The 26,929-nt window shown below is 36.6% G+C and overlaps 1 protein-coding gene across 2 annotated transcripts in view; it reads right to left on the reverse strand.

Moving 5' to 3' along the window:
• Positions 1–26,929, reverse strand: part of CLSTN2 (calsyntenin 2) — a 439,150-nt gene that overhangs the window by 113,409 nt on the left and 298,812 nt on the right. For both annotated transcript variants that reach the window (XM_072407880.1, XM_072407879.1), the window contains 2 exons: positions 13,869–14,064; positions 2,862–3,070 (listed from right to left, as the gene is read on the reverse strand). In XM_072407880.1, the coding sequence (XP_072263981.1) occupies positions 2,862–3,070; positions 13,869–14,064 (405 nt within the window). The remainder of the gene's footprint in view (positions 1–2,861; positions 3,071–13,868; positions 14,065–26,929) is intronic.

The following is a 26,929-nucleotide window of genomic DNA, read 5'->3' on the forward strand; positions in this document are numbered from 1 at the left end:
AAGGAATTTTTCTTTTAACTATCTCTCAAATGTTTTTAGACATGTATGTTTTTTCTTTTCAGGGAGTATAAAGCATGTTTCCCTTCAAGGGAGAAGGGGACTTACAAAGATGACTTCTGGAACATGAGACTATTTGGATATTAAGGCATCAGTCATATAGTACTGAATCATATATGGGATATGAAATGGTTTCTAAAACGAATGTATTATTAACATTAGTCCTGTTTTGGGTACTCTTGAATTTGATGTATAATTAGTATATATTAGTTTTATATTTATAGACTATACAATAAAAAAAAGATGTTGGCACCTTTAAATATATTTTCATCATTTCATTTTTCTGTAATAAAGATTAAACTAACCAATAAGAAATAAAAATTTTAAAGCTTACCATGTTTTACCTAATTTTTAGTTTTATAGTTTAGTTTGAAATGCAACCACTTCTTTCATTAAGCATCAAATTACAGATAATTTGTGAAGGTGCTGGTATTCTATGCATTGTTAAAACTAAAAATTCACTAATGGAAATATTTAGCTCATTTAAAAGTCCCTCTTGTAACAGCTCAGTAATCCAAAACTTCCAAAAGATCTAATCTTCACACAAACACTACTGATAGATGAGAAAAGCGAGCAGTGATGTTAATTTTGATTAAAGGCAGCTCAACTCTGTGTTTTGTGCCTGAGTAACTTAAGTAAAAGTATTATGTATAAAAACCCAAAGAGCTCATTTCCAATTTTCTTCCACACCATTGAGGATGCATAGGATTGTCATTAATCTTGTCCATCCTCCTCAAACGTACTTTGAAAAATTAGCATTTCATACTATTTTCTGGAAGTAGAGTTCTGTCCAATTTCAAAATCATTCATTATGCAAATGCTGAGAAACCTTTTTATTTTGTAGAAGGTTAGAGCTCTGGCATATTTGCGATAAGTGCATTAGCCAGGGAAAAATTTGGTTGGCAAGGAAGCCTTCAATATGGATCCCAAACATATTCATCAACATAACGTCCTTCTTCTAATATCCAAACTACTGAACGCCAAAGTGTGCTGTTGTCTAACAGACAAGCCGATTTCCAGCTTTTCCTTCCATTTGGTGCCTGCCAGCATATTATCTTTAGCTCCCCAGCCACACTTTATGACAGACGCTCAATTATAAAGACAATTCAATTCACATTTGAGAGAAATTTCCCTTAGTATCTCACATTGCCGGCATTGCTACTTAACAGGACTGACAGGCTGTTTACATGTCTGTTACAGCAGGATGATGGTCTTACTTTTTTTTCTTTCCTTTTATCTTTACAACCCATTTTGAGACTCTTTTTCTTTTCAGTTATATGTAGGTACTTTATCAATTACAAAGATATCTTTGGCACACAGGACATGAACTCTTTCAGGTGCCCCTACAGTATGTGTATTTATTTCAGAATAAGCAAAATACATTGTGGGTGTTATGGCGATAAAGCAGGTGCGAGAGGCCAAAGGCACCAATGTTGTGTTCTAAGACATTGGTAACTAGGCACTTTCACATCTATTATATCATTTTCACATCTATATTAATCATGTCAGAACAAAACCCAGATGTAGGCTGAAGTTATATTTTTGTTTTTTTTAAAAAAACACCTAGTATGGCCTTTAATGGGCCTCAAAAGTTTCCAGCAGTGCACAATGACAGCATATAATAGGTAATAGTAGGTGTAATTCTGTATTTAGGTTATATAGATATATTGGTATAAAGTATGTTGTGCTAAAATGCATGCTTTTTCTACAAAGGGGGACAGGGAGTTTTTTTTGTCAGTGAGAGATCCTAACAATAGCTTATAAATATAACTTCTGGCAAACAAGGTAAGCTTTCAATAAATAATTTTCTGAACATTTTATTTTGTCTAGGATAATTAAAAAACATGGAAACATGGAATCCAACATCAACCTTAATATTAGTATAGTTTAATATATATTATATATAAATAATACTATAATAATATTAATATAGTATATTTTAATATTTATTTAGTGGGTATGTTTTCGGGGTGTCAATTAGTATAATATATATATATATATATATATATATATATATATATATATTACATTTTCTATTTTCATTCTGTAAACATATATGTAAAAAAAATCAATACATGACCATTTTGTTTGGCACAAAAACAGATCCAGAATATCAAAAAAAGTTTCCATACCCTTATGAACCATATTCAATTCATTTTCCTATTGACTTCAAATTAATTCTGCTAAAATGCTGAAATATCACAAAATTCTCCAACTCTTCACCACAAATAAAAAAAAAATTAAAACTCATTATGAAGTTCAACACTGGCCACAGGTGGTGGTCACTTTCAGTCTACACGGAAGGAGAGGTAAGGCGGGAAAAGCCAAGTTTTTAGATTTGTTATAGATTGGTTGGTGTAACAATAACAATACAATCTGCCTCTGTTGGGATATATTTTAAATGCAAGATTTAAAATCCTTGAATGTTCCTTCATAGGTTACCAATTACCTATGAACAAAAGAACTTTCCCGCAATACTACTTTTGAATTTAATTAGTTGGTTTAATACAGTTTCATGTGATTTTTTGTATTTGTTGAACAGTATTGTAGACATAATTTGACATTAAGAGAGACCCTCTAGTGATGAAATTTGCTGGTGTTAGATATTAGACTTTGGTGGGATGTTCTTGCTATACGAGAATCATTTAAAATCCTGAAAGTACTGTGAGAACATATGTTCAGATATATAGAAAAGCAGTGTGGAGGGAATGACAAAATTTTCCAATGGTATGTCAACTAACTGGTTAAAAAGTTGTGTAAATGGTGTAATTCAATCTATTAGGTGAAGATAGCAAAACACCTACCATTTCTGTCAATAGCAAATGGTACATCGCTTGTAACAATTTCATAATTGCAGATCTGGCTGTATTGAGGAGAACAGTCTTCATCTATTGCTTCCACTTGCAAGATGCTGTCATATATTTTACCCTCAGTCACTGTGGCCCTGTATGTCTTTTCTTTGAAGACTGGAGCAAATTCATTCACATCATTAACCTGGATGTGGACCACAGCCCTAGAAAACATTACACAAAAACATTACACAAAGCAAAACTAATAAGAGATAATACATTAGGTTAGGATTGCCAGATATTGTTCATAATATTCCAGAAAATAAATCCCAGAACATATCTTCTGTGAAAAATGTCCTAGAGCACTGCACCGTTATCTAAGAAATGTGAGTACCTAATTGCTTGTAGTGTGTTTTGAACTGATTGCTCTTCCCATGTGTTCAGAATGTAAAATATGAACTAGGTTTACATCTGGAAACAGAGAGAAGCTTCTAGGTGTTAGGGAACAGAAGAATCGGTTCAGGCCAAAGCCGCCAAAGCCTGCTAATGTTACAGTTTAGGAAGGCTGATATATTAAGGAGAATGTTTAAGATGGCCTGAGCATGTGTATGCTTGTGAATTTAAACAGAATTGTTTCACTGTAATGGCTTAGTCAATATAACCTGTGAGGACTGACCATAGCCACTCCATCCTTGTATTGTATGCACAGGACAGAGGTGGTAACAAAACATTTTCACTGATGTGAAATGACACAATGTTGAAGTTTAGGGTTGGGTTTAGGGTATATACTTTGCATTCACCAAAAAATGGCATTAGCTGTAAACCAGAGGGATACAATAGAAAGATGCAATGGACCTGATTTATCAAAGCTTTCCAAGACCGGAGAATGTAGATTATCATAAGTGATCCTGGGTGGTCCAACAAATCTGGAATAGCAAATTGTATTTGGCAAATATTTTCAGTCCTGGATCAGGTCAATTCCAGGTTTGCTAGATCACCCAAGTTCACCCATGATATTCTATCTTTTCTAGTCTTGGAAAGCTTTAATAAATCAGGCCCGAAGGGTTTCATTTAGTAACAAAATTTATGGTGATCGTGCCCCAAATAACTTACTTAGCTTAGGGAGTTTGACAAAAATGTATATTGCAAACATACTAAATAATGTAAAAGGAAATGAAAAAAAATGATTTTTGCTTGTGCATGATTAGATGGGCACCTGGGAAACCAAGAAAAGGTAAACACATTGAATGTGCAGCTTCCCCCTTCCTGTACCATATCAGTCCCCATGCCTTTCCTCAACATTTGGTTTACCAATACTGAAACGCAGGGTTTCTTCCCAAAATAGGTGCTCCAAGAAGCAAGGGGGTGTTGTGGAAACTTTATAGTGAAATTTGGAAGTCATCATTATTTAGGGGCACTAGATATCTTCCCCACTCATGTGAAATGGGAACAGGGGTAAATTTGTGTCTATTCCTATAACTGTTGCACAACGATGTTTACACACTACATGACAGAACAGAGTATTTCTGGTAAATCCATGAAAAGGCAGTGTGTTTATTTTCATTTACTTTTTTCTAGAAATGGGTAAGGTGTGTTCCCCTGGGTTAGAGGAGTTATAATAAAGTCCTTTTAATAAAGATTCTTCCAGATTCCAAAGTAAGACACCCCCAACCTATAACAAACCATTTAGGTATGTGGATGTGGGGAATAGGCAATGCATGTCACAATAGGGCCCAATGGCAATCCAAGTTCCATATAAGATACAGTGGGGTAAAACTTAGTATCACTTACTGTTTTTCATCTGCATTTTCAAAAATCTTATGGTCACTTCTACACCTAGGGGATGCCTGACCCTGTGAATGGATGTATTCAGCAGCTAACACATCTGTGAATCACATTTACATGCCTGCACCCAGTATCTCTCTCTAGAGTAAAATCTGTGATCCCTCTATGCTTTGTCAAAAACCAACAGAAGGTATTCTAATGGCAGCTGCAATAAATGAAGACCAGGATAAAGAAAGACTAGGATTGCGGAAGGAATTAGTGTTTCATTAGGAGCCATTTCACCAATATTATCGCTTAGCTTTCATTTAGTTGGGAAGCTTCATAGTTTTTAGCTCTATTAGCTAATTTTGTGTCCCTTACACCATTTTACAAAATGGCATGTTTTGAAATTATAAATAGATGGTATTTATTAACTGAATACAGTTTTATCTCTTAGATTTAGAAAATAATTTTGACGTTTGTGTGCTAAAATTGATTTTAGTGTATTTATGTGGTTTTGCTAATCATTTGAAAATATATACATTAGAGAGTATATTACTAATTAAAAAGCTGTAAGTAAAAAATTGTCTCCCCACCCTTAGTAAACAATGTGAGGCAGGGAGAAGCGGCAAACAAATTAAAAGGATAGTACCAAATTACCCTGGGTAAAACAGTATATTGAAGAACTGGGATGCTATTGAGGGAAATTCAGTTCAAAATAACCCTCAGCAGGTTTAAACATGCTTTATTTTAGAAAAAAAATGTTTTTACATATTTTACTCCCTCTGCAATTTTGACGACAATACTAAGTTCAGAGACTTTGCATTTGATGCAAATAGTTGGTGGCAACATAACTGAATGCGAGGTTATGACTTTAACGTAACTGACTTTTACAAAATAAATCCAACAAATTTTGCATTTTTATCACTTATAACTTACGACTTATACACTTTTAAAATGAACCTAACACTAACGGATTGTTAAAGCAGAACTTTTATATATAATATGAAGGATACATATGCAAGGTATTGCTAGAGGGAAGGTGATATGCAGTGTTACATTTAATAACACAATCACAATTATGGTTTACTTTAATAAGTATGACAAAAAGTAAATGTTCTCCACTCTCAGAAGGTTCATGTTAAAAGGGACAAAAGCCAATGTGAAATGAAAAATGCATGGTTTAAGAACACAGCCTGAATGGCAATAACGTCAATAAGAATGGCAAGCGAAAGCCTATCACAGAGAAGAGAATATGCACACTTGCATTTTACAAGAGTGAATATGAAATTCAATTCTTTCATAAAACATTATTTTTTATGCCATGGGTACAATATTTGTTGAAATATATTTTATTCTAAACACTAGGAAAGCTTCTTGAATAGAATATAAAAAAAAACATCCATGGCTTGATTTTCCTATAGTGTAAAATGATGAAGAATATTAAATTGGGTCGGCAGGCTGCGCTATCAATTCTCCCTATTAGTGGAGAAATGTTTACGTCTACTGTTTACAAATCTCAAGAAAATGAGGAAGATGTTCTGGAACCATGCAATATTTATCTAATAATGAAGACATGATGCAGCTAAAAACATAATAAATTTACATTTTGCTATTCCTTTTTGTGTTCTATAATACCGGTAAGGAAAGGGCTTGTAAGAAAACAAAGCCTTCTTTAAGTAGTTATGTCTCTGTGTTGTAACACTGATGGCTGAAATACTAGAATCAGAAATTAGCAACTGCATGTATTGTAACCAATATTTCTTACAAGCTTTGCTATTTTACAACAGACAGTCTTTGAAAAGTTTGGTCTTTGAAAGTTTGTAAAGCCTTTCAATTTTTCCATTTTATATATGGATATGACCTAAAACATCATCTAAATTGGAACTAGTCCTAAATGTAGATGTAGAGAACCTAGTAAAACAAATTAAACAAAAAATATTATATTTGGTCATGTATTTTTTTGAAAAAAATATGATCCAATAACATATCAGTGTACCAAAAGTAAGTGAATTCTTAGGATTACTTTATAATTTGTAGGTGAAATCAGAGTCTGGTGTTTTCAGTCAATGGGATGACAATCTTTTGTGAGTAAGAGAACTTAAAAAAAAAAGAGTTGATGATGACCATAAAGCTGCAAAAAACTACAGGACTATCTCTAAAGAGTTTGGACTCCACCAAATCAACAGTCAGACAGAATGTTTAAAAATGGAGAAAATTCAAGGCCATTGTTATCCTACCTGTAAGTGGTTGATAACTCCAACTAAAGGAGTTATTCTAAAGGAACCCAGGGTAACTTCTAAGAATCCTAAAGCCTGTCTCACATTGGTGAATGTTGTTGTTCATGAGTCAACCATCTGGTGGACACTAAACAGCAATAGTGTGTATGGCAGGGTAGCAAGGAGAAAGCCATCACATTTACGGTTTGCTAAAGATCATGTGACAAACAAGAAGGATACTGGACGAATATTAAGTGGATGAATGAAGCCAAAATAAAACTGATAGAGCTTAAATGAGGGGTGTTACATTATTAGAAAGAAAAACACTGCAATCTAAAGAAGAAGTGTTCTAGTTTGGGCCTGTTTTGCTGCATCTGGGGCTGGATGGCTTGTCATCATTGATGGCATGTAACATTTTGATCTGTACTTGAGATTTCTAAAGAAAATTAATGTTAGGAGACAATAAGTCATGCAGTAAGCCAATGACCCTAAACACATTTTTCACATACATCATTCTACCAAAGAAGAAGAACAAAGTTCTGCAATGGCCAAGTCAAAGTCCTGACCTTATTCCAAAATGTTGTGGAAAGATCTAAAGTGAGTGGTTCATGTGAGGAAATTCACCAACATCCAAGAGCTGAAACTGTTCTGTATGGAGAAATGGGATAAAATTCCTCTGTGATTATGTGCAGGACTGGTCAGCATTCACTGCAAATACATGGTTGCAGTCTTTGCAGCTCATGGGGGTCATAACAAATAGTGAGAACACGTTTGACTTACTTTTGCTACAAGAACACATACAACTAGTAAAGGGCTGTAAGAGCAATAAGGGTAGTGGAGCTGTCAGCTCTCCTCCCGATTGCTCTTGCAGTTCTTCACGGTCCCTAAAAATAACCCGAGTTCTCCCACTATTGAGTTTAATGGTGTTCGAATTCGGCATTCGATCACCCGAACAGTATCTCCCTATTCGATCGAATAGCTGTTGAATCGAACAGTAAGATATTCGACCAACACTAGCTGCAGATATTGTTCCTTTAAAGAGATTAGCAGTGTGGTGACTAGTGTTGATGTTCGAATTCGGGTTGTCCCTATATTCGACCCGAATATGGCTGTTTGAATTCGGGTAGACCCGAACCGAATTTTGCTGCATTGGACAGCAAAAATTCGGGAGTAAAAAAAAAAAAAAAAAAATAAAAATGATTTTCTTTTTTTCTTAAATTATTTATTTCATATCTGTTTTTTATTTTAAACTTGTTTTTTTTTATTTTTTACAGGTTATCCGACAATGACATTATGAATCATAATGTCATTGTGGGAACTGAATCATTGTGTCATTGTGGGAACTGTGCGGTCACAGCTAATTGAAAGCAGGTGCCTGTACTCATTCCCCAGGGTGGGGCGGTGGAGATCTGGGAGTCTCCTTATTAAAGGGGGCTTCCAGATTCCAAAGACCTGCTAAATGTTTATAAAAGCCCCCAATTGTTTTCAATGAAAGCTTTCATAAAAGCTTAAAAACGCTTGAAAAAGCCTCCATTGAGTTCAATGGAAGCGTTTTCCCGCGTTTATCCAGCGTTTTAATTTTTTAAATGTTGCAAGCAACGTTTAAGATAACGCTCAAAAACCTGCCTGAAGGAAACGTCCTGGTGTAGATTAGCCCATGGGAATGCAGTCCGTGTAGACTAAAGCTGCATACACACATCCAATAATTATCATTAGAAACGACTGATGAACAACCGATTGGTCAAAAAAAAAGGGACCAAGGACGCCGACGAACGAGGATTGTCGTTGGAAATGAACGACCGCCACGATGGATCTGATTGGCCGACGATCTTTCACTATCTATCGTGTACGGTCGTTCAGTGATCGTGCATGTTTCTGCGGTACACTTTCTCCTTTACATGTCTCTCCCTGCATCGTTCTAACGAATGTATCTAGCGTGTGGACACTGTTGGTGGATTATATATGAACGATCATATTGTTACAGCATGTACAGAATTGTGCACAATATGATTGTTCAAGTATAATCATGCATAATCGTTGATCGGTCGTAATCGTTCATTTTCCAACAATAATTATTGGAAGTGTGTACCTAGCTTTAGCCTAAAATTGATGTGACAGGTGCACTTTAATCTTCATGTGAAGTCCAGGGGTATGTAATAGTGTTATGTATCTTTTTATATTGTATCTTTTTATGTATCCTTTTACAATGTATCTCTTTACAATGTATCTTTTCATGTATCCTTTTAAAATGTATCGTTTTACATCTGTTTGGAGGCTGTAGAAGCTCTACACAGTGCTGAAACAAACCCGAATTTTTCTCCCATTGACTTTAATGGTGTTCGAATTCGATGTTCGACCACCCAAATTTTTTTGCTATATTTGTCCGAATAGCTGCCGAATCGAATAGTGAGCTATTCGACCAACACTAGTGGTGACTAGATATTTGTTGGGAAATAGGTTTTGGAATTCAATCAGCTGTTGTTGTGGGTTTTTTGGAAGCCAGAAGTTAGCCATGAGTTATACTATAAAACACTAGGATCAAAATATACATCCAAAAATCTTTGGCTTCAAAAAAACCCACAAAAACCCTAGCTTCAATATGTAATTACAGAGAAATAAGACTAGCTGGGTCACTGAAAGCGTTCAAAGAAAATGTAACAATAATATCAGAAATTTAGCCAAATGTGATGACCTAATAGGGGAAACAACCCATCTGGAATAGCCAACAGGCTTCTCAACGTTTAATCATTTTAGCAAATGAGAGTTTAAGTGTGTTCCTTCAGGATACATTAGCCTCTTCAGCAAAAAATTGATTTATCCTCGTCAAGAAAATTGCATTCAGAGAAATGAAATATAAATATGTAAATAAATTACATATTCTGTGTGTGTGTGTGTGTGTCAAGTTATCTTTGAGGACAGAAACTGTGTAAGCTCCTAGTACAACAGTCTCCAACATAAGCTTAACCTATATAAAAAATTATCTTGGCCTAACCAGTAACAATGATTCTCCAAGGAGCTCTGGCGGTGTGTGTGCAATTAAGCCAAGTGTTTGGAATAATAACTTTTACTTAATTTACGCAGATTTGGAATATTTGTCACGGATGCATTTGAAAACAGCTCCTTTGGTCTGTATATAACATCTTACAAAAAGAAATAAGACATCTTTGGCCTTCAAAGCTTCAGATGATGTGGTGTGAAGTTGGAATTGCAATGGAATATTTAGTAAAATTACAGGAGTTCAGTGTGAAAAGAACTGTTGCATTCTCAAGAAGGCATGAACTAAATGCAGAAATTCAGGCAAACACATAAATGCACAGTCCATATACATGTATAAAGTGTGTTTTGCCCTTTTTTTTTTGTTTTAGCAATTCTGATCAACCCCTCCTTCTGATTCATATACCAATGACACATTATACAATGGGTAATTCCAATCTGTGGATCACTTCTAATCTTTTCCCACCAAGCAACTCCTCACCTCTAACTACATTCCTAAGAAATCATGGGTCGTGTAGTTCTATAAAACTAGCCTACATGCATGGGATAATATGTACCCCTCACAGACCTCTTCATCCGATGTGCAGGCATAGCTTGGGGTTAAGTGGCAGCATGTAAAAAGATTGTTTTCTTGGCAAAAAAATATGTGAGTTATTAAATAGTTTGACAATGTATTTGTACTATAGGAGTGGGAGAAGAAAAACAAAAAGTTATTCCTCAAAGTGGAACTAAACTGAAAAATAAAAAAATGACCGGGTGTCCCCATTTTCAAGTCTTCTATTTCCTTCTCCTGGCTATGTCACCTGATCATGCACTGCGCAGGTGCGAGATCGGGTGACGTAGCCTGCTGTAAAGGGGAAATGAAAAGAGATGATCTCACTGCACATGCATGAGATCAGCATCTCTTCCCTCTCAGTTTTCGCAGAAGGAGCAGCCAGGAGCTTCCCGGGATGCGTGATATAGGCATCCTGGAGGATATGCACACCCATTCTGTCTTGATCACCGTGGTGCTTCACTCAAAAAAGAAAAAATAGTCTACCCTTATGTAAAGTAAAAACTTTGGAGTTTAGATCCGCTTTAAGTTCAGCAATATTTTCTTAGGTTGGCCTATACTTAATAATAAATAAAGAACAATATGTTAAAGCTGAATATACATAGTCACATCCTGGGGAATTACACGTACAAGAGCTTTATGCCCAAGACAAAGATAAAAGCACATAAAAATAAAAATAAATATCTTTATTTGAATCTAATGTCCCCTTTACATTGGGGTTAAAGCTATACAAGTGTGGCGGGCTAAGAACATTCCACATTAATTATGAAAATTATGTGGAAGCGTCTGCTGGGCACATTAATATAGCTATACATATTTCATGCAGTGTTTTGCATTAATGAATGCAATAACCTTACGCTTAGGATTGCAAAATGGTGAGTGAACAGCCATAACCCTCAGTTTGTTGCAGCTGATCCAGGAAAGCTTCATTAACTGCTTACAAGATGTGAGGAAAGAGAGGGAACACTGTAAGTCACATGAAGGGAGAAAACATAAATGAGTAATTTCCACTCTGTCCCTTTATTTTACCTAGAACAGTATATATAGAAGCTTCTTGGAAACAAATTATTATGATAAGTAGAGGTGAGTGCCAAAATTCTAATGATTTGAAACCTAAATAGAAAATGTTTGATTTGATAATAATGAATTCCTGTTGGATTTATGAGACAAATTTAGATGATATTGATAATTCTAACTATTTGCAAGGAAATTGGTGGCCTCTGGCATTTCAAGTTAATTGTCCCTGAACATAGTGTTGTCACTAAAATTGCTGTAACAATATTAGAGGCAATTGCATGGAATATGCCCCAAGTGGAAAAAAAAACAATTAAAAGAGCAATGTTTTGGTCAATTGATGTTAAACTTATACAGAGAAGAAAGATTTTAAAGTGATGTTTATTTTTCACTGGAATTTGGATCAACAGCATTCCAATGTCAAGTCAAAAAAGTAATATACCTGTGTAATGTGTAAACATTTCTTCAGAACTTTCTATTCACAAATTCGACAAAAAGATATAACAATGGGGGCATTTTCTGCCTCATAAGTACATAAATCATTCAAATAACATGATAGGGGTGCCTTAAAATTATTGTTGTTTATTATTCATTTATTTGAAAACAAAATTGTTAGGTGGGCTCATGTGGAACCTAGGACCCATATATAGTTGCCTCCTAACCCAGGAGAATAAGTACTGTGGTAAATAGAATTTCTTACCCATTGCTGAACTTGTTCTTCCTGGCCACCCAGGCTTCATGCCAGGGGGAGTCTGGGGAAGAGTCCAGTTGGAAAACGACAAGGTATCCCAATATATATATATATATATATATATATATATATATATATATATATATATGTATACACACCTACAACTTTAGGATGTTCCCTATACTTATTATTTCAATTAGTTACATAGTTTCCCTTAGTTCCTGAGCTAAGTCAGAGCACTATTTTGTTGTTTAGGGAGGACAGGTGTGAACAGTGGTCTTTCCTGAACAGTCATTCAAAAAACCCTGTGTAGGGGCTTGATGAACAATGTCTGGGAACTACATGTCAGATTACCGCCTGAGGAGTGAATAACCATTCATCCCAGGTGACTAATATCTGACTTGTGTGTGTAGCTTAAGAATAGATCTTCTCACAAAGGTACAACACAACACCTGGATGCTGCTCCTCTTCTAACCACTGCAATACCTTTTTTTAAGCCAAGGTGAACTTTCAGGTAAAATCAGACAAACAATTCCAGTTGCCTCAAAACAGAAGCGGTTTCAAATTTTAGTGTTTGCTTCCTTTAGAAAGCATTTACAGCCACAGGAGAGTGTAAAAGCATGCTGTACAAAAACATTGCTATCTGTGTGCAAGCTGTGGTACTCCTGTAGAAGTTCAACATGTCCACTCCTGAGTCAGAAATTGAGCTCTCCCATGGGCAGAGAAACTACAGCTTTCATACAGAGTGTGGAAATGTAATTTTCAGTTTACATACCTTTCAATTTCATTATAAAAAAGTATTGAATGTTACATTTACCGAAACATTCTCTGGTGGAGGATTTTCTATGTTCCTGTGTTTCAATTGCAGTATTTGATTTTCCACCAGGGAATGTTTCTGTGAATTTCAGATTCACTGCTTTATAAATAGATTGTAATCTTTAGGAAGTAAATGTCTCCAATAAGCATTATGTTTAAAAGAAGAGGTCTCTCTGAAGAGGTCCACTATTCCTCCTTTTTAGTAAGAGTTCTTATGAGAACAACAACCACTGCTTTCACAGCACACATGCCCTGAAAAAAATGTTTTGAGGTCTCTGGAATGTACTAATATGATTTAGGCTGAACATCTAATTTGATAAAAAATATACTACCCAACCCACAGCAGCGAGGCAGCAACCATATGGACAGTTACCCCATGGCAAGCAGGCTTACATGTAAGCCATCGTTCTCCTAAATCTTGCCTTTATCATGAGGTCTTTTTAAATGAAAGCAAACAAAGTTAAAAATTGTCAGATTGTATCTGAACTTTGCTAATGGATTGCAGGGATTGAGCAGGTAAAAAGATTTTCCTATTATTAGCTATTATTAAACAGCACATTTGATGAACTTTTTTTGCCATTTTTGTAGATGCAACATAAACAGATGCTTTTAGGTACAATGCACCTTTCATTTAATAGTGTTAACAAATGCTAATGATTCCATTATGTAAAATGAAATCTGTGCAGTCTTTTCTTCACTAAAGCATAAATAATTACTGCTCTATTTTAAATTTGTGATTCTACAACATATTATGTTAACATCGTGCAGTGCATAGAACAGAACATTTCAGTAACTTGGCAGCCAATAGGAATTTAGTTTATCCACAATTTGATCAAAAAGATTATTTTGATTGGCTACTATTGCCTACCAATAATGTTTGTACCACCATGCAGAATAAAAAGCTGACAGGTTGTGGTAAGAATTTACAACATGACTTGGATGCTAATTATGACAGAGCACACATTACTCACTTGTGTGACTTCTTCCAGTTTGCCCCACTTGGACTGGCCCCACAGTCGTACGCCTGGATGATGAATGTGTATTCCTTTTGCAGCTCACAGTCTATAGGTCCTTTAGCTCTGAGTCGACCTTCCCCAGATGTCCTGTTCAGCACAACAGCCTCAAAAGGTGTATCTGGGCCATGGATTTTAAATGCACAAATTTCCCCTGTAATTATAAAAAATATTGATGAGTTGTTAAAATTGCCACAAGAATGTAGAAACATCATTTCAGTGCATTATTGCTTTTACACATATGAAAAACAAAAGTTGTTGGCGCTCTGTTTTCCCACATCACAGTTGCATGCCAATTACAATTCCCTCTGACAATTCATTTTTTGACTTATGCAGAGCAAACAGAAAGATTGCTCAATGGTTAAATAGATTTACCAACAAGCTGCCATAATTAGCAATACAAAGAACAAGGCCTTCTGATGTTTGAGCTTGTTCCAAAATACTACAATTCTACGAGATGCTCAAATTGTTTGCATTTCTTGCAGATATTGGGTTGCCTTAAAGCAACTTGGTTTTTAATACATCACAGTGTATTAGGTGGTGTTATGAATAATGCATCATGTCACTCTGAGCAAAGAATTTAAGACATATCTAACTCTACAAATACAAAAACTGAAAAAAAGAGAAAACAAATACCCTAACAGAAACAAATTTGTCACAAAAAAGGGTTACAGCGGGTCTTCCTTTTAAGCATACAGAGAGGCAAGATTTAATTATAGGTTTTTTGTAAAATACACACCTATTAACTTTGCTTTATGCTTAAAAGCACAGTTCAGCAATTTTAACAATAAATTTATTTGTGTTTACAAAAAATCTGTATTGATGTTTAGCAATGCAAAAATGGTAGCAGAATATTAATAGAGGCAAAGAGGGTGTTTGTTCCTTTTACCTTTTATTATTATCTAGAGCAGTGATTTTTTTTTTAACTTAATTAAAAAGTATTTTCTTCCTAAGTCAGTGTGTACTCCCTGGTGTAGGCCTTCTTATCATAAGTATTCCTTAATTTGTGTACATGAATAATTAGTTATCTCCTAGTTCTATTCTATAAATGTGCTCTGAAACATCCCCTATGTTTATATACTGCTACGAATGCATACTCAGATCTGTATTAATTAATGCATGCATTACTTCCAAAACTTCTTCACTGGTATAAGGAATTGTGTTTACCAATAAAAAGAATATTGTGTGTTCTGCATTTTACCAGGAGCCCCAAAAAACATACAATTTTATGTTATCAATCCTGACTATCTAGGAATTTGATACTACTTACCACCTATATTCTTTGTGGTTCTTTTGACCTATAATGGGCAACCTCGATGACAAATACTGAGGTAGAAAGGCTGCAGGTCAAAAGTGCTCACCTCCTTAATTAAAGATGGGTACTAGAGCTCCTTTGGAATTTGGGGGTTCTCTAGAAGATACTGAATGTTATGTGCAGCACCTTTTGATCATGACCCAGCAGTTTACATTGTACCAGACTGTGTTATGCACATTTATTATATTTGTGGAATATTCAATTATTAATTTTTTAGGGTAAAATTGACATTAAAAAATGTCAAAAAATGGCTGCCACCCCCCCATTACCCCTTTTCCCATACCCCGCTTCCTTTTCCCAAAGGAACACCCACTACCACTTTGCAGTTTAAAATGGCAGTTATTTAACGTTACAATAAATAACCATAAACAATGCATAATACGAATATTTAACATTATTAACATCATTCACATCCATAACAGCATTAACGTCCTTAACCCCTAATGCCCAACAACATATACTGTAGGTCCTCGAAGGCATCCCCGTCACCAGACTTCAACCTTTTGGGATTGCCACCAACACCATCTTGTTCCTAGCCACATTTCATGGGCTCGGGAACAATGCCAGACCCCCAGCAGCCCCCACAAACCTCACCACTTGTAGTTCTGCCTTTTTCTACTACTCAACTAGAGACACCACACCTAGGGTGGTACGCCGCAACACCCCAAAGGACCTTCCAACCACCACCCTTACATACCTTAACAACCACACATGATATGGTAAATACGTGTAATAAAAGACTAGGTGGAATTGGGGGATGCACATTTCTTACTAACTGGAGCTTCTGCACAGTGTTGACAGAAACAATTATCTACAACTGTGCACAAGTTATTATCGGGTGAAATTACAAATGATTTGTGGTACAAAGCTTTTACATTTCTGCTCAGACTTATCCACTTTGCTAAATGATAATCCAGGGTATCTGTGCCCCCTTCAGGTTCACCCACCTTGCTCACACATGACTCTTATCGATCACATGACCTTACATTTATAAGTAAGTGACACGCACCAGGAAGTTGCCTGCACAAGGAGTTCCTTTAGGCTCTGTTGCCAGGTTCCTGCTGTTCCTGTCTGTGTCTCCAGTTGCCTATTCTCTTGTGTACTGACCGACCCCGGCTTTGACCCTTGATTATTCCTGTTTGCCCCCTGCCCGGACCATGCTCCTGTCTAACGTTCTGGCACCTTGCTTGATTCCTATCTGTCAGCAGTCACCAGCCTCTGTGTGAACGGGGGCCACAAGCTAGCAGCTGCCCGCAGCGTAACATCCTCATCTCTAAAGGCTTTGGAGAAGACCGGGCAACTGCAAAGAGTCTGTGCCCTGTGCATGTCTTTGCCTACTGGGCTAGTGGCACAGAGGGTCAACCTTCCCGCCCGGTGGCACCGTTACAGATTATTTAAAGAACTCAGTAGTTAAGGCAATATACATTCATACATGAATAAATCAAAGCTAATGATTCACCCTTCAATTAATTTTAACTACAGAGTTAAGAGGTAAGAGTCAAACAGCCTCTACCATCCTCCCTCTTCATTGGAATCATATAATTATATATTTACTGTATAAATTTTTTTTTACACGTGTACCCTTTATTTAGAATTTGTATTCTTTACTTGCGTCAAAGATTTATGAACTAATAACAATTACTACATTGTGGATATTTCTGCATATTATTAGGATTTGTCATCAATTAATACTAACTTGCTGTAAAAGTGTCTTGGTAGTGCCATATTTCTAATATAGCCTGGTAATAATAATGGTATTTTTTCCCCTTTATTATACAACATAAGCTGCAGGTTAAATTTACATTCATTGCTAAATCTACAGTCAGCATTAGGCTATTTCATGAGCAATTTTCTGAACAGTGAACAATTTTCTTGTATATTCAACATGGACTTATCTCATAATACATATTGCCATGTACTGCACTTACTGAAAGAATGTAATAGGAGCTTGTTGTGCAGCTTTTGTGTACCTACAGATATGGGCAATCTGTTGTCCTTCAGAAAAGTTTGAACCTCTGTGCTTGAAAATGCTTGGTAATGTGGCTGGAAGGCAATTACATTCTTTTCTATTAAAGCGTTTAAGTTGCAGATTGCCTTAAGACACAGCACGTGAAACAATTGAAACACCATCTAACACCTGCAAAATTTGACACTCCTATTTGTTCCAGAATTGACTGGGGGTTAGCTACTATGAGAACCAAAGTCAGCTGCAAGAAGATGACTAAAAGAGAAACGCTCTGGTGTCAAGGCCTCACTATGCATATAGGACCAAGGTTACTGCATAAGCTAAAGTGGTATAGAAATGCCACATGCTAAACAATGGTTTATGGACAGGTTTTGCTCTATTTTCATACATGGATGCAGACACAGGCACACACGTGCATATTTAACACAGAAGTATAAAATGTAACACAGAATCCAGCTATACAATTACATGTCAGTTTAAAATTGCCCCCACCCCCCCCCAAAAAAACAATGTAATTTATTTAAAATATTCCTATTTCAATTATATATTTATTGTAACAAGGTGAAATCATCTGCCCCTAGAAAAGGGATTAAAGGTCTTGGATAAGGTCATAATTAATTGTAGAATTGCTGCAGAATTGCGGCCCTTTTTTGGGATCCAGGCCAGAGTGTCCTGCAAGGAATTGGTGGGCCAAGCACTCCTCCCTTTTCCAGGCCAAAAAATTAGGATGGCTAGGAAGCACTTGGCCTCTGATATTTAAAAGGCACTTGCCTTTGAGACAGGGGGACTTTCAGCCTGAGGCCAGATGTGCCAGCTGAGAAGGCTGAGTGCAGTCTGTGAGCTGGGAGTAGGTATCCCACAGTTAGTTTTGATAGACCAGAGCCAGGAAGAAAAATTTGGTGTTTTTGTATGTAATGCTGTTATGATTTTGTTCCCCTGTGAAGGAGAATCCTGAAAGATTTGTCATGTTGGAGTTGTTTGGGTAAAGTGGGAAGAGTGCCCTGAACCAGGAACCAAAGTGTGAAGTTCCTCTCTGCAGTGAGTGTGTTTTGAAGCTAACCCAATACAGGTAGTCCCCAGGTCAAGGACATCCGACATATGGACGACTCCTAGATACAACTGGGCCTTCCCTGCTCGCTCGTGTGCAAGACGTAGGCTTGATTGGGGCAGTTTTTATGACTTGCAGAAGAAATCTTTCGCTAAACACAGCTGAGGTTGTGGTGATCTTAGGGGGGTGAGCTCTTTCAGCAGCCTCATGTAACCCTTTAATGACCAAGACAAACTCTGCCGCTGTTTCCTAATGAACGTCTAGGCTCCATAAAGTTTTTCCTTTTTTTTTTTTGCTTTCTTTGTGATTAACTCACCGTGAGGATTTTATACAGTACCTGACACCATGCTTCCTAATATTATGTTGAGACAAACATCTGTCCTAATTGCATTTATTAGAATAATGTACCTGTTCCAACTATACAAATTTACCTTAAGAACAAACAGTAAAAAAAAAAAAGGAATAATATTAAATATTAAAAAATAATTATTTCTTAATTTCTTAATTATGGTAAGGTCTAAGGTCTTTTTTCTCAAAAACATTTCTTTGAATTTTTTTGTTATTTTTTGCAGACACAAGAACCTGAATACACTCTAAACTGTACAAAAAATGGAACAGCTAAAGAGAAAATTTATTTAACTAACCATCCCTAAAATAAGCCAGGTTGTCTGAGGAATACGGCTATCTGGGTTCCTTTTATTTGCATGCTGAGAGGTGGAACTATGGCAAATTATGAAGGGCATCAGTTTCTTCCAGATGGATATACCCCAGTACTCACCTGAGACCTTACTACAAAACTATAATTCTATGACTGTCAGAAAGATAGATCAGGTTAAGGTGGATGAGTGAGGTCCACCAACATAAAGCGAGAGATAATTCAGTTCAGGGATTTGCTGTCAAGACCACTTTTGGAAACAAAGACATGACAATGGTACGGATTCCTGCTAGTAATTGCTGCGCTATTTAGAAAACTTGATCTTAAGAGTCTCCCAAGTGACATGTGGACAGCTGTACTATGAAATTCAAAATGGTAGAACTATCAGCTTAAAGAACTTTAAAAATCAACGAGCCTCTTAACATAAAAGCTGTCTACTGCAGATGTTGCTTTTTTAAAAGAGCTGTGCTAAAGAAAACATATTGATATATCCTGTTATTCATTGCAGATTCTTAGATGTCAACTTTTATTCAGCAAGAGCAAGTTCATATAATGATAGCAATGATAGCAGAATGCAGATAACAGATAATATATGTATACACACTTTCATTTAAAGGAATGTTAGGTAGTGGTAAAATTACTGGAGAGGCATATCAGTCATTTGCATCTGAGGTCAGAATTCAAAAGAAATTCACCTACATACCCCTTTTGCATTGTATTCCGAACTTTGGTTTCCCAATGGGAACTGTCTGTTAAGGTTTCTGGCCATGGAATATAAAAGGATATACTCTGATCATCTTGGGGCTGCAAGTAAAGTCACCACACATACATAAAGCCTACAGAATGCATGGGTAGGTGACTCCATAGCAAGCCACAATGCTTCTACAGAATCCCAATCTTTATTTTTTGCCTATTAATTAATAAACATCTGCAAATTAGAAATGCATCCTCACAGAACAAGCAATACAGTCAAAGCTGGATATTTATAATGTAGTCACATAACTATTGGTGCCCAACAAATGCTTTGTTGCTGTACAAAAACATGTTCTTGTCTTACTGATTCTAACTTGGCTAAAAGCATGTGATAATATATGCATAAACATATATCCAATTATCAGATTGCAATACCAGTGGAGATAATAAGAAACTTGGTAAACAACAATGTCCCTAATGTAGATAATAGGATGGTAATGGATAAAACTGACCAGAAAAATAACCCATTTTATGAAATATCAGAGAATATTTTAAAGAAACACAAGACCAGCTTGAAGACATGGCATGACATGACAACACATATGAGCATTAATAGTCTAGGTGGGTATATACTTAAAGCCGACCTAAACTGAAAAAACAAAAACTACCAGGATATAGTACCATTTGAAGTAGGCCTATGTAAGCCTATGAGGAAAATGTAGCTCATGCACACACTCAGGGGTTACATCATCCAAAGAATGAAGAGGATTGCAATCTTCATGGAAGACTATCATGGAGGCGGCAGTGAAGATTGGTATAATCTGTAAATATGCTGTGCATTCTTGCTAACTGATTATGGCAGAAGCTAACCACCCACCCACGCTCCACAGAACAAAATAAAGGCAGAAAACACATGGATAGTAGTTGTAGATTTCAACCACCAATGATATAAAATGGTTCCACCTGGTAATCTTATGCAGACCCTAAATATAGTAATGACCTAGGATGACTATGATAGCACTATAGTTTAGAGCGGGGGAGGGGGTCAAACTCAATTCACATAAGGGTCTACTAAGACATAAGTCTTAGTAGAAGTATAGATCCTTTGTCACCCTCAGACACGATATCACACGCCATCCTTGTGCATTAATCATGTTCTGAAAATAAGAAAGCATGCTTGTCTTTGTGAAGCAAGAACATATATATTCGCTTTCCCATCTTTTAATAAATTGTCTACCTTCTGCATCAACTTTTTTTGTTGTTGGACATTTTGGGACTGATTGCTTTTTTGTTCTTGGCAGCTTTTTTTGAGGTCAGTGTACTAGACCTATCCTGAGCTGTCTATGTGAGGGGAACCACTGCCTGTGCTGAGGTGGAGGCCTGTGTCTGAGTCTGGAGACATTACTAATGTAGCATCCCACTGAGATTCCATATCTGGAGCAACAGCAGCATACTACTGGCAGCAGGATCAGGACTCTGCACAGTTGTGCTTATGGCTGGGTCCCCGCAGGAGTGTGAAGAAGAAACTGGGGTCCTTCTGTTTACAGCGTGGTCAGACACTTGTGTGGCCCGCTCTGCTTCTACTTAGCTTTCTGGGACCGGTCCTCTTGCCTAAAGCGTGGTCAGGCACTTGTGTAGTCCGCCCTGCTTCTACCTAGATTTCCGAAGCTTTCTAGGATGTGTCCTTCCACCTGAAGCATGGTAAGGCACTTGTGGACTGCCCTGCTTCTATCTAGTTCTCTGGGACTGGGTCCTGCTGCCTGCAAATGTCAAGAGCTTGGACTAGACACAGTCACTTCTGACCACGTAAAATGGCCAGATGGCCCAGATTCGGGCCTTGGGCCTTGTGTTTGACACCTGTGGCGTAGAGCTTGTGTACATATATATGTGAGTTCAAGACTGGGCAGTGGCATTTTAGCTTGGATAAGTTTAGTTATAACTTAGCAGCATTTCTTCATTCATTAATAATATCCTGTAATTATCAGTTAAGATTTCTCCATTCCTAGTTCATCTTTAAAAGTTGTCACTTGGAGTTCACTGCAATAACTTGCATAATAAACTTTTTAAATTATTTACAAAATACTCACATAACATATTGTTTATGCAGTTGATACAGCTTCTACTTACAGGATTTTAGTGAAAAAAGTACATTATTGAAAAAAAACACATTTATTATGCATTAGTGAATTGACCCTAAAGACAAGATTCCTCTGATAGCAAACACAGGTAAAAATAATTGCACCGCTGTGTACATATTCATGTGGCTTGTGTTTAGGAAATGTTCACTGTCAGATTTCCTGAAGTTAGCATTTGCAAAAGTTCTGCAAACACTGAAGAAACTAAAAATGACAAATAATACATAACAAAGGCATTATGAGTGATGCATGACTTCTATCATCCCCAAAGAGATACAAACCGTACACAGACAGACACTACCTCACACTTGCAGGCGCCCTGCTTGTAACAAATAGCCAGACATTCCTCCACAGCTTCACCAGTGGAGAAATCTTTTGATGCAATAAATTATAAATGGATCTGGGTTTAAAGAGAAGCGAGTTTCTTACATTAATTCTAGAACACAGCATGATTTCTTACCCTTGCTCCTTATTACTGCGACAAGCTGATTTTATGTACACCACACTTGTCTAACCTCAAAATCAGTTTACAATTATTTAAGAATAGTGATACATTTTAACTATTAAATGTTTTGGTTTGGTTCAGCAACTATAAATCCTCATATTTTAGGGAAGAAGTGTGTGCTTTTATCTGCTTGTTATCCTGCTTTTCTTAGCCAAGCTTCAGGGACTAAATTTGTCAGTAATGAACATATGGTACACTTAGAAGCACACGTTATAAAGTAACCCAGTCCTTTGACTTGATTACAATTCCACAAATGTGAGACATGCTTTGAATCATCAAACGCTTGGGCCTATCTGTTGTTACCGAGTCTACTAATTCTAATGCAGCTTTATAGAAAACATTTTGATTATTAGGGTTACCATTTAGACCAAAGCTGGCATTCTGGCAACTCTGAAACTGGGAAAAAGGAGATATATATTTGAGCAATGGTGCGAGTTTATGTGATTGAATTTACATCCTGGCAGCATAACCACTCACTTAAAGCAGAACTACAATCCCTCCTAAAAAAAAAAAGAATTACACAGCAAGGTCAGTCTAAGAGATTATGAATGGGAAGGCAGCAAGCAGTTCAGTTTCACCTGCTGTGAGATGGGTAAATGATAGTTCTTTAGGGACAGTGTGGGTCATCAGGCAGTTGAGAGCTGCATGGGAATCACTCTCCCTAAAGCAAGCTTGAACATATCCTAGGTGAACATAGTTTAATAGGTATTAGCAAATACTAGCATATGTGCTATATGTATATATTAGCAACCCTCATATACAGCAGCATTAGATACACTCCGTATAGTACACAACATGCAAGCACATGTAACAGTGTGGCAACAAAGTAGAGAAATGGGCAAAGTATCATTCCATAAAAAGAAGTTCTTACACAAAGCCTTTCGTAGCAGGACTGCCATGCTTTTTTTAAACTTCAGATTTACTTTTAGTTATGTGGTTAATTGTCAAATGTAATCACAAATCTGTTTGAATTAAGCAGTATACATAATACATAATAAGATAGGGTGTTTGGTGTTCATTTTATCTTTGTAAGCTACAGATGAGATGAGGTACATGGTTCTTGTGCCAACCTTCTGCATGGAGCCCATTACATCTTCATCATTAAGACACTTGCATAGCAGTGCAAAAAATGAACATAGCTTGAACTTGAATATCTATTTCAAAATATGATGTTGCTTTAAGTGAAAAGTCAGCGGTGATTAATTGAATCTTCAAGGCCACAGTGTGGCTGGGGAATAAGGTCCCCGCAGCAGTCTATTTCATGGTCTGTAATATACGGTGCTTAAGCTAATATTGTACCTTTCATGGGTCAATGGCACCATCTAATTGGTGGGCCGCACACGAGTCTTCTTCCCCTATTTTAATTAAAATGTATGTCAATTTCATTGAACGTCGCTCTATTGATGCTTAGAAGACTAATTCCCTTTGGTCAATTAACCCGTGTGATCCCAAAATGGATCTCTGAGAATTCATCTATGTGGACATACTGTACAGAAGACTGCGGACCTAAGGAGATCAAGCCGGCAAGTGAGGTGTCCACTCATGACAGTGTTAAACAGCATGTGCCAAAGATGTCAGCAAAGAACAGCCACGGCTTTATTGGGCTTGATTTTATAGAGGCAATATTGTGCCAGATGTTGTTTCAGGTAGTTTGTGGAACATGAATACATTATCCTTCTCAGCTATGAAATAGGTGCTGCTGAATCCTGACAATTCTGCTAGAAAAATTAATAGCCTGGAAAGAGGAGGGAGAGAAAGCATATCAAAAAAGATTGAACTCCCTTTACTACCATCCCACAGACCAGCTTCTGGAACTATCCAGGTTGAGGAGGCTGCCATAATAGGCCTGCTGTCCCTTACACATAATGGTTAATTAATGTCCCACATTCACTAAGCAGTGATAAATTAAATTGCAGCGTGTTGTTATAAAATGTAAAACCATACAGGACGCCTGTGGTTTGCTATGGAGCACGCAAGGTGATAAATGTTCCCATCTAACTATACTTTTGCTTTCTACAGTCTAAAGTCACCTTACTCCACAGGGCCTCATTCCAAAAAGCTTACATTTTTGATGTGCATGTATGATGCAAAGGTCACAATGCAATTCAAATTGCATTGCTTTGTGATAGTTCTTTATAAGAGAAGAAAGTCTTCAAATTTTTCTGTATAGTGTTCCATAGTGAGCCAATCATTCTTAGATTTATACTTCACATAAAACTGTCAATTCAGGTTAAATATCAGATTTGTATTAAACCATCCTTTCACAGCAACATATACTTACCATTTCTTTGTTCCACTGCTGCCTAGAACTAACAGTAAACCTAAACCATACCTAAAGCATACCGTAAGTAAAAACAGCATACCTCCAGGGTAGTCGGCACTAGCACGTTGGTAGCCTTATGTAAGCTACATATCCAACAAGTTTTTTGGTGCTAAATGGATCAGTATGGACATTGGCCCACCGATAGAAAGCGAGGAACCTATAGATGCTGCTGGAGTCAGTGTTAAAATAAAAACACCACCAGTTCATTTATCTGTCTAAGCATATATGTACTAAATATTTGTGTTCAAGTCTTCAATCAGTGCAATCAAAAAAGTCTGAATGGCTTTGCCTGTATTCTACATAACCTAGACACCATTATAAATGACACCACTGTTTAAAATTATTTGCAGCTACTAAGTGTGAGATTCCTCCCAGCTTTGAAGTTACATACTAAGATTATAGGCTCGTATGCATGCACGTGGCTGTTGATCAGAGTGAGTTCTGCCATAGTTCTTTAAAACTGCATGGTCTTCAGCATCAGTAAAGTTCTTCAAGAAGGAGAATTCCAAAAAAAAAGTGTATAGGGTTTCTACACAACCACTCTTTGCCCAGAAATTGTTGTGAGAGTTCAAAACTTCCACTGTTCCTGCATTGTAAATTGTACATCCAAATGTAAAGTAATAATAAGTAAAGTATTTGTCTTCCTAACCAGTGGTTGCAGAGGGGACCACAATGTCAGTATAGCATTGCATCTTTACATCTTAATTTATTTATTTTTTAAATATTACCATTTTAAAAAAAATATACCATGCATTACTGCATTCATTATTATGAATCCTCCCTATGCCAAGCCTTATCTTTCAGAAACAACATTTTAAGATAAATGTGAGTGTCAGAGTCAGAAATGCTGATTTATAAATAAAAACAAATTCAAGTAACTGTCACTTTTCAATACTTGAAGATCAGTAAACATAAATGCTACAGATCAAATTGCAGAAATGGACTGAATAAATTTTTGGCATGCCATAGTTCGAGAAATTCACTCATCTTTGCTAGAAAATTACACACTGTTGCTGTTTACTAAGGTAAAGAATTGCCTGTGGCTAGCTCAGGAAAGATTTATTGTGCTTTCGGTTTTTCAGGCAATTTACCATTTTTCCTTAGACCAGATTATATGTCCAACCTCAAGTAACATCCTATGTCATATATGATGGACCACCATATCATTACAGCTTTATTTAAAGCAAAAACACAACTGGACCAAAGAGGTTAATAATACATGAAAATGTTCCCCACAGCTTTTAATCAACGAGTCTTTTTCCTACAGTGTTATTTCTAAGAAAGCTGCTTAGTCCAAAGCCCAAATCCTCTAATTTCATCTTGGCATGCATCCATTGCTGAGCCCTAATCTCTGTATTAAGTAGAAATTCAAAGCACTGAAGCAAATGCTAGGAGCACAGAGGTCAGAAATCATCATGCAAACACACTATATATGTATAGCTTTCCAGCTGTTCTTATTGAACTACATCTCCCAACAGCCACTAGCTGGCAGAACATTCCCAGGTTTACTGCCCAAGAATAGGAAACATTGGAGGATATATCAGTCTTCGCTGTAATAATAAATGAAAACTCATAGTATAGCACAATATGCAACCGATTATTTTAAATGCATACTTGACATTTACTATATATATATATATATATATATATATATATATAGTAGAATCAAAAATATGATGACAAATTGGGAGGGTTTAGATAAGGCAATGAGTAAATGTGTTGCTGAAAATTGCTCTAACCTATTTCGGATCTAGGTCTGGAGTGTCTTGGAAGGGATGGGTTGGCCAGGCACTCTTTTCTTTTTTCAGGCAAAAGATTGAGAATGTCTCTGGAGCACGTGGCCATTGAAGGTAAAAATGCACATGCTTTTGAATAAGGGGCTAGTTGGAACCTGAGGCCAGTTGTGGCTAAGGCAGAATGCCTGGGAGAAGCCTGTGAGCTGTGAGTATGACTCCCACAGTTTAGGTTTAGTAGACCAGAGCCAACGGGTAAATTTTGTTATCTCCATAATTTCATCATGTTATAAATGAAACCCTGGGAGTGAAAACCTTGGAATTTCTTTGTGTGTTGGAGTTTTTTTTATGAATAAAAGTGGGCATTGAAATTATGTCTGATGCTACTCTACCACTATATATATATATATATATATATATATATATATATATATACACTGCCTCTCCACAAAGAGTCCTCAAGTTTGTGGGGGAGAATTTTTATGATCTGGGGTTGCTTTAGTTGGTAAGGTCCAGGTCCATTAACGTATGTGCCCAAAAAATGAATTCAGCTGACTACTTGAATATTCAGAATGAACAGGTTTTTCAATCATTCAATTTTATTTATTCCCTGATGAAATTGGAATATTCTAAGATGACAATGCCA

This window comes from Pyxicephalus adspersus, chromosome 4, assembly GCF_032062135.1.
Source record: "Pyxicephalus adspersus chromosome 4, UCB_Pads_2.0, whole genome shotgun sequence".
Taxonomy (NCBI): Eukaryota; Metazoa; Chordata; class Amphibia; order Anura; family Pyxicephalidae; genus Pyxicephalus; species Pyxicephalus adspersus.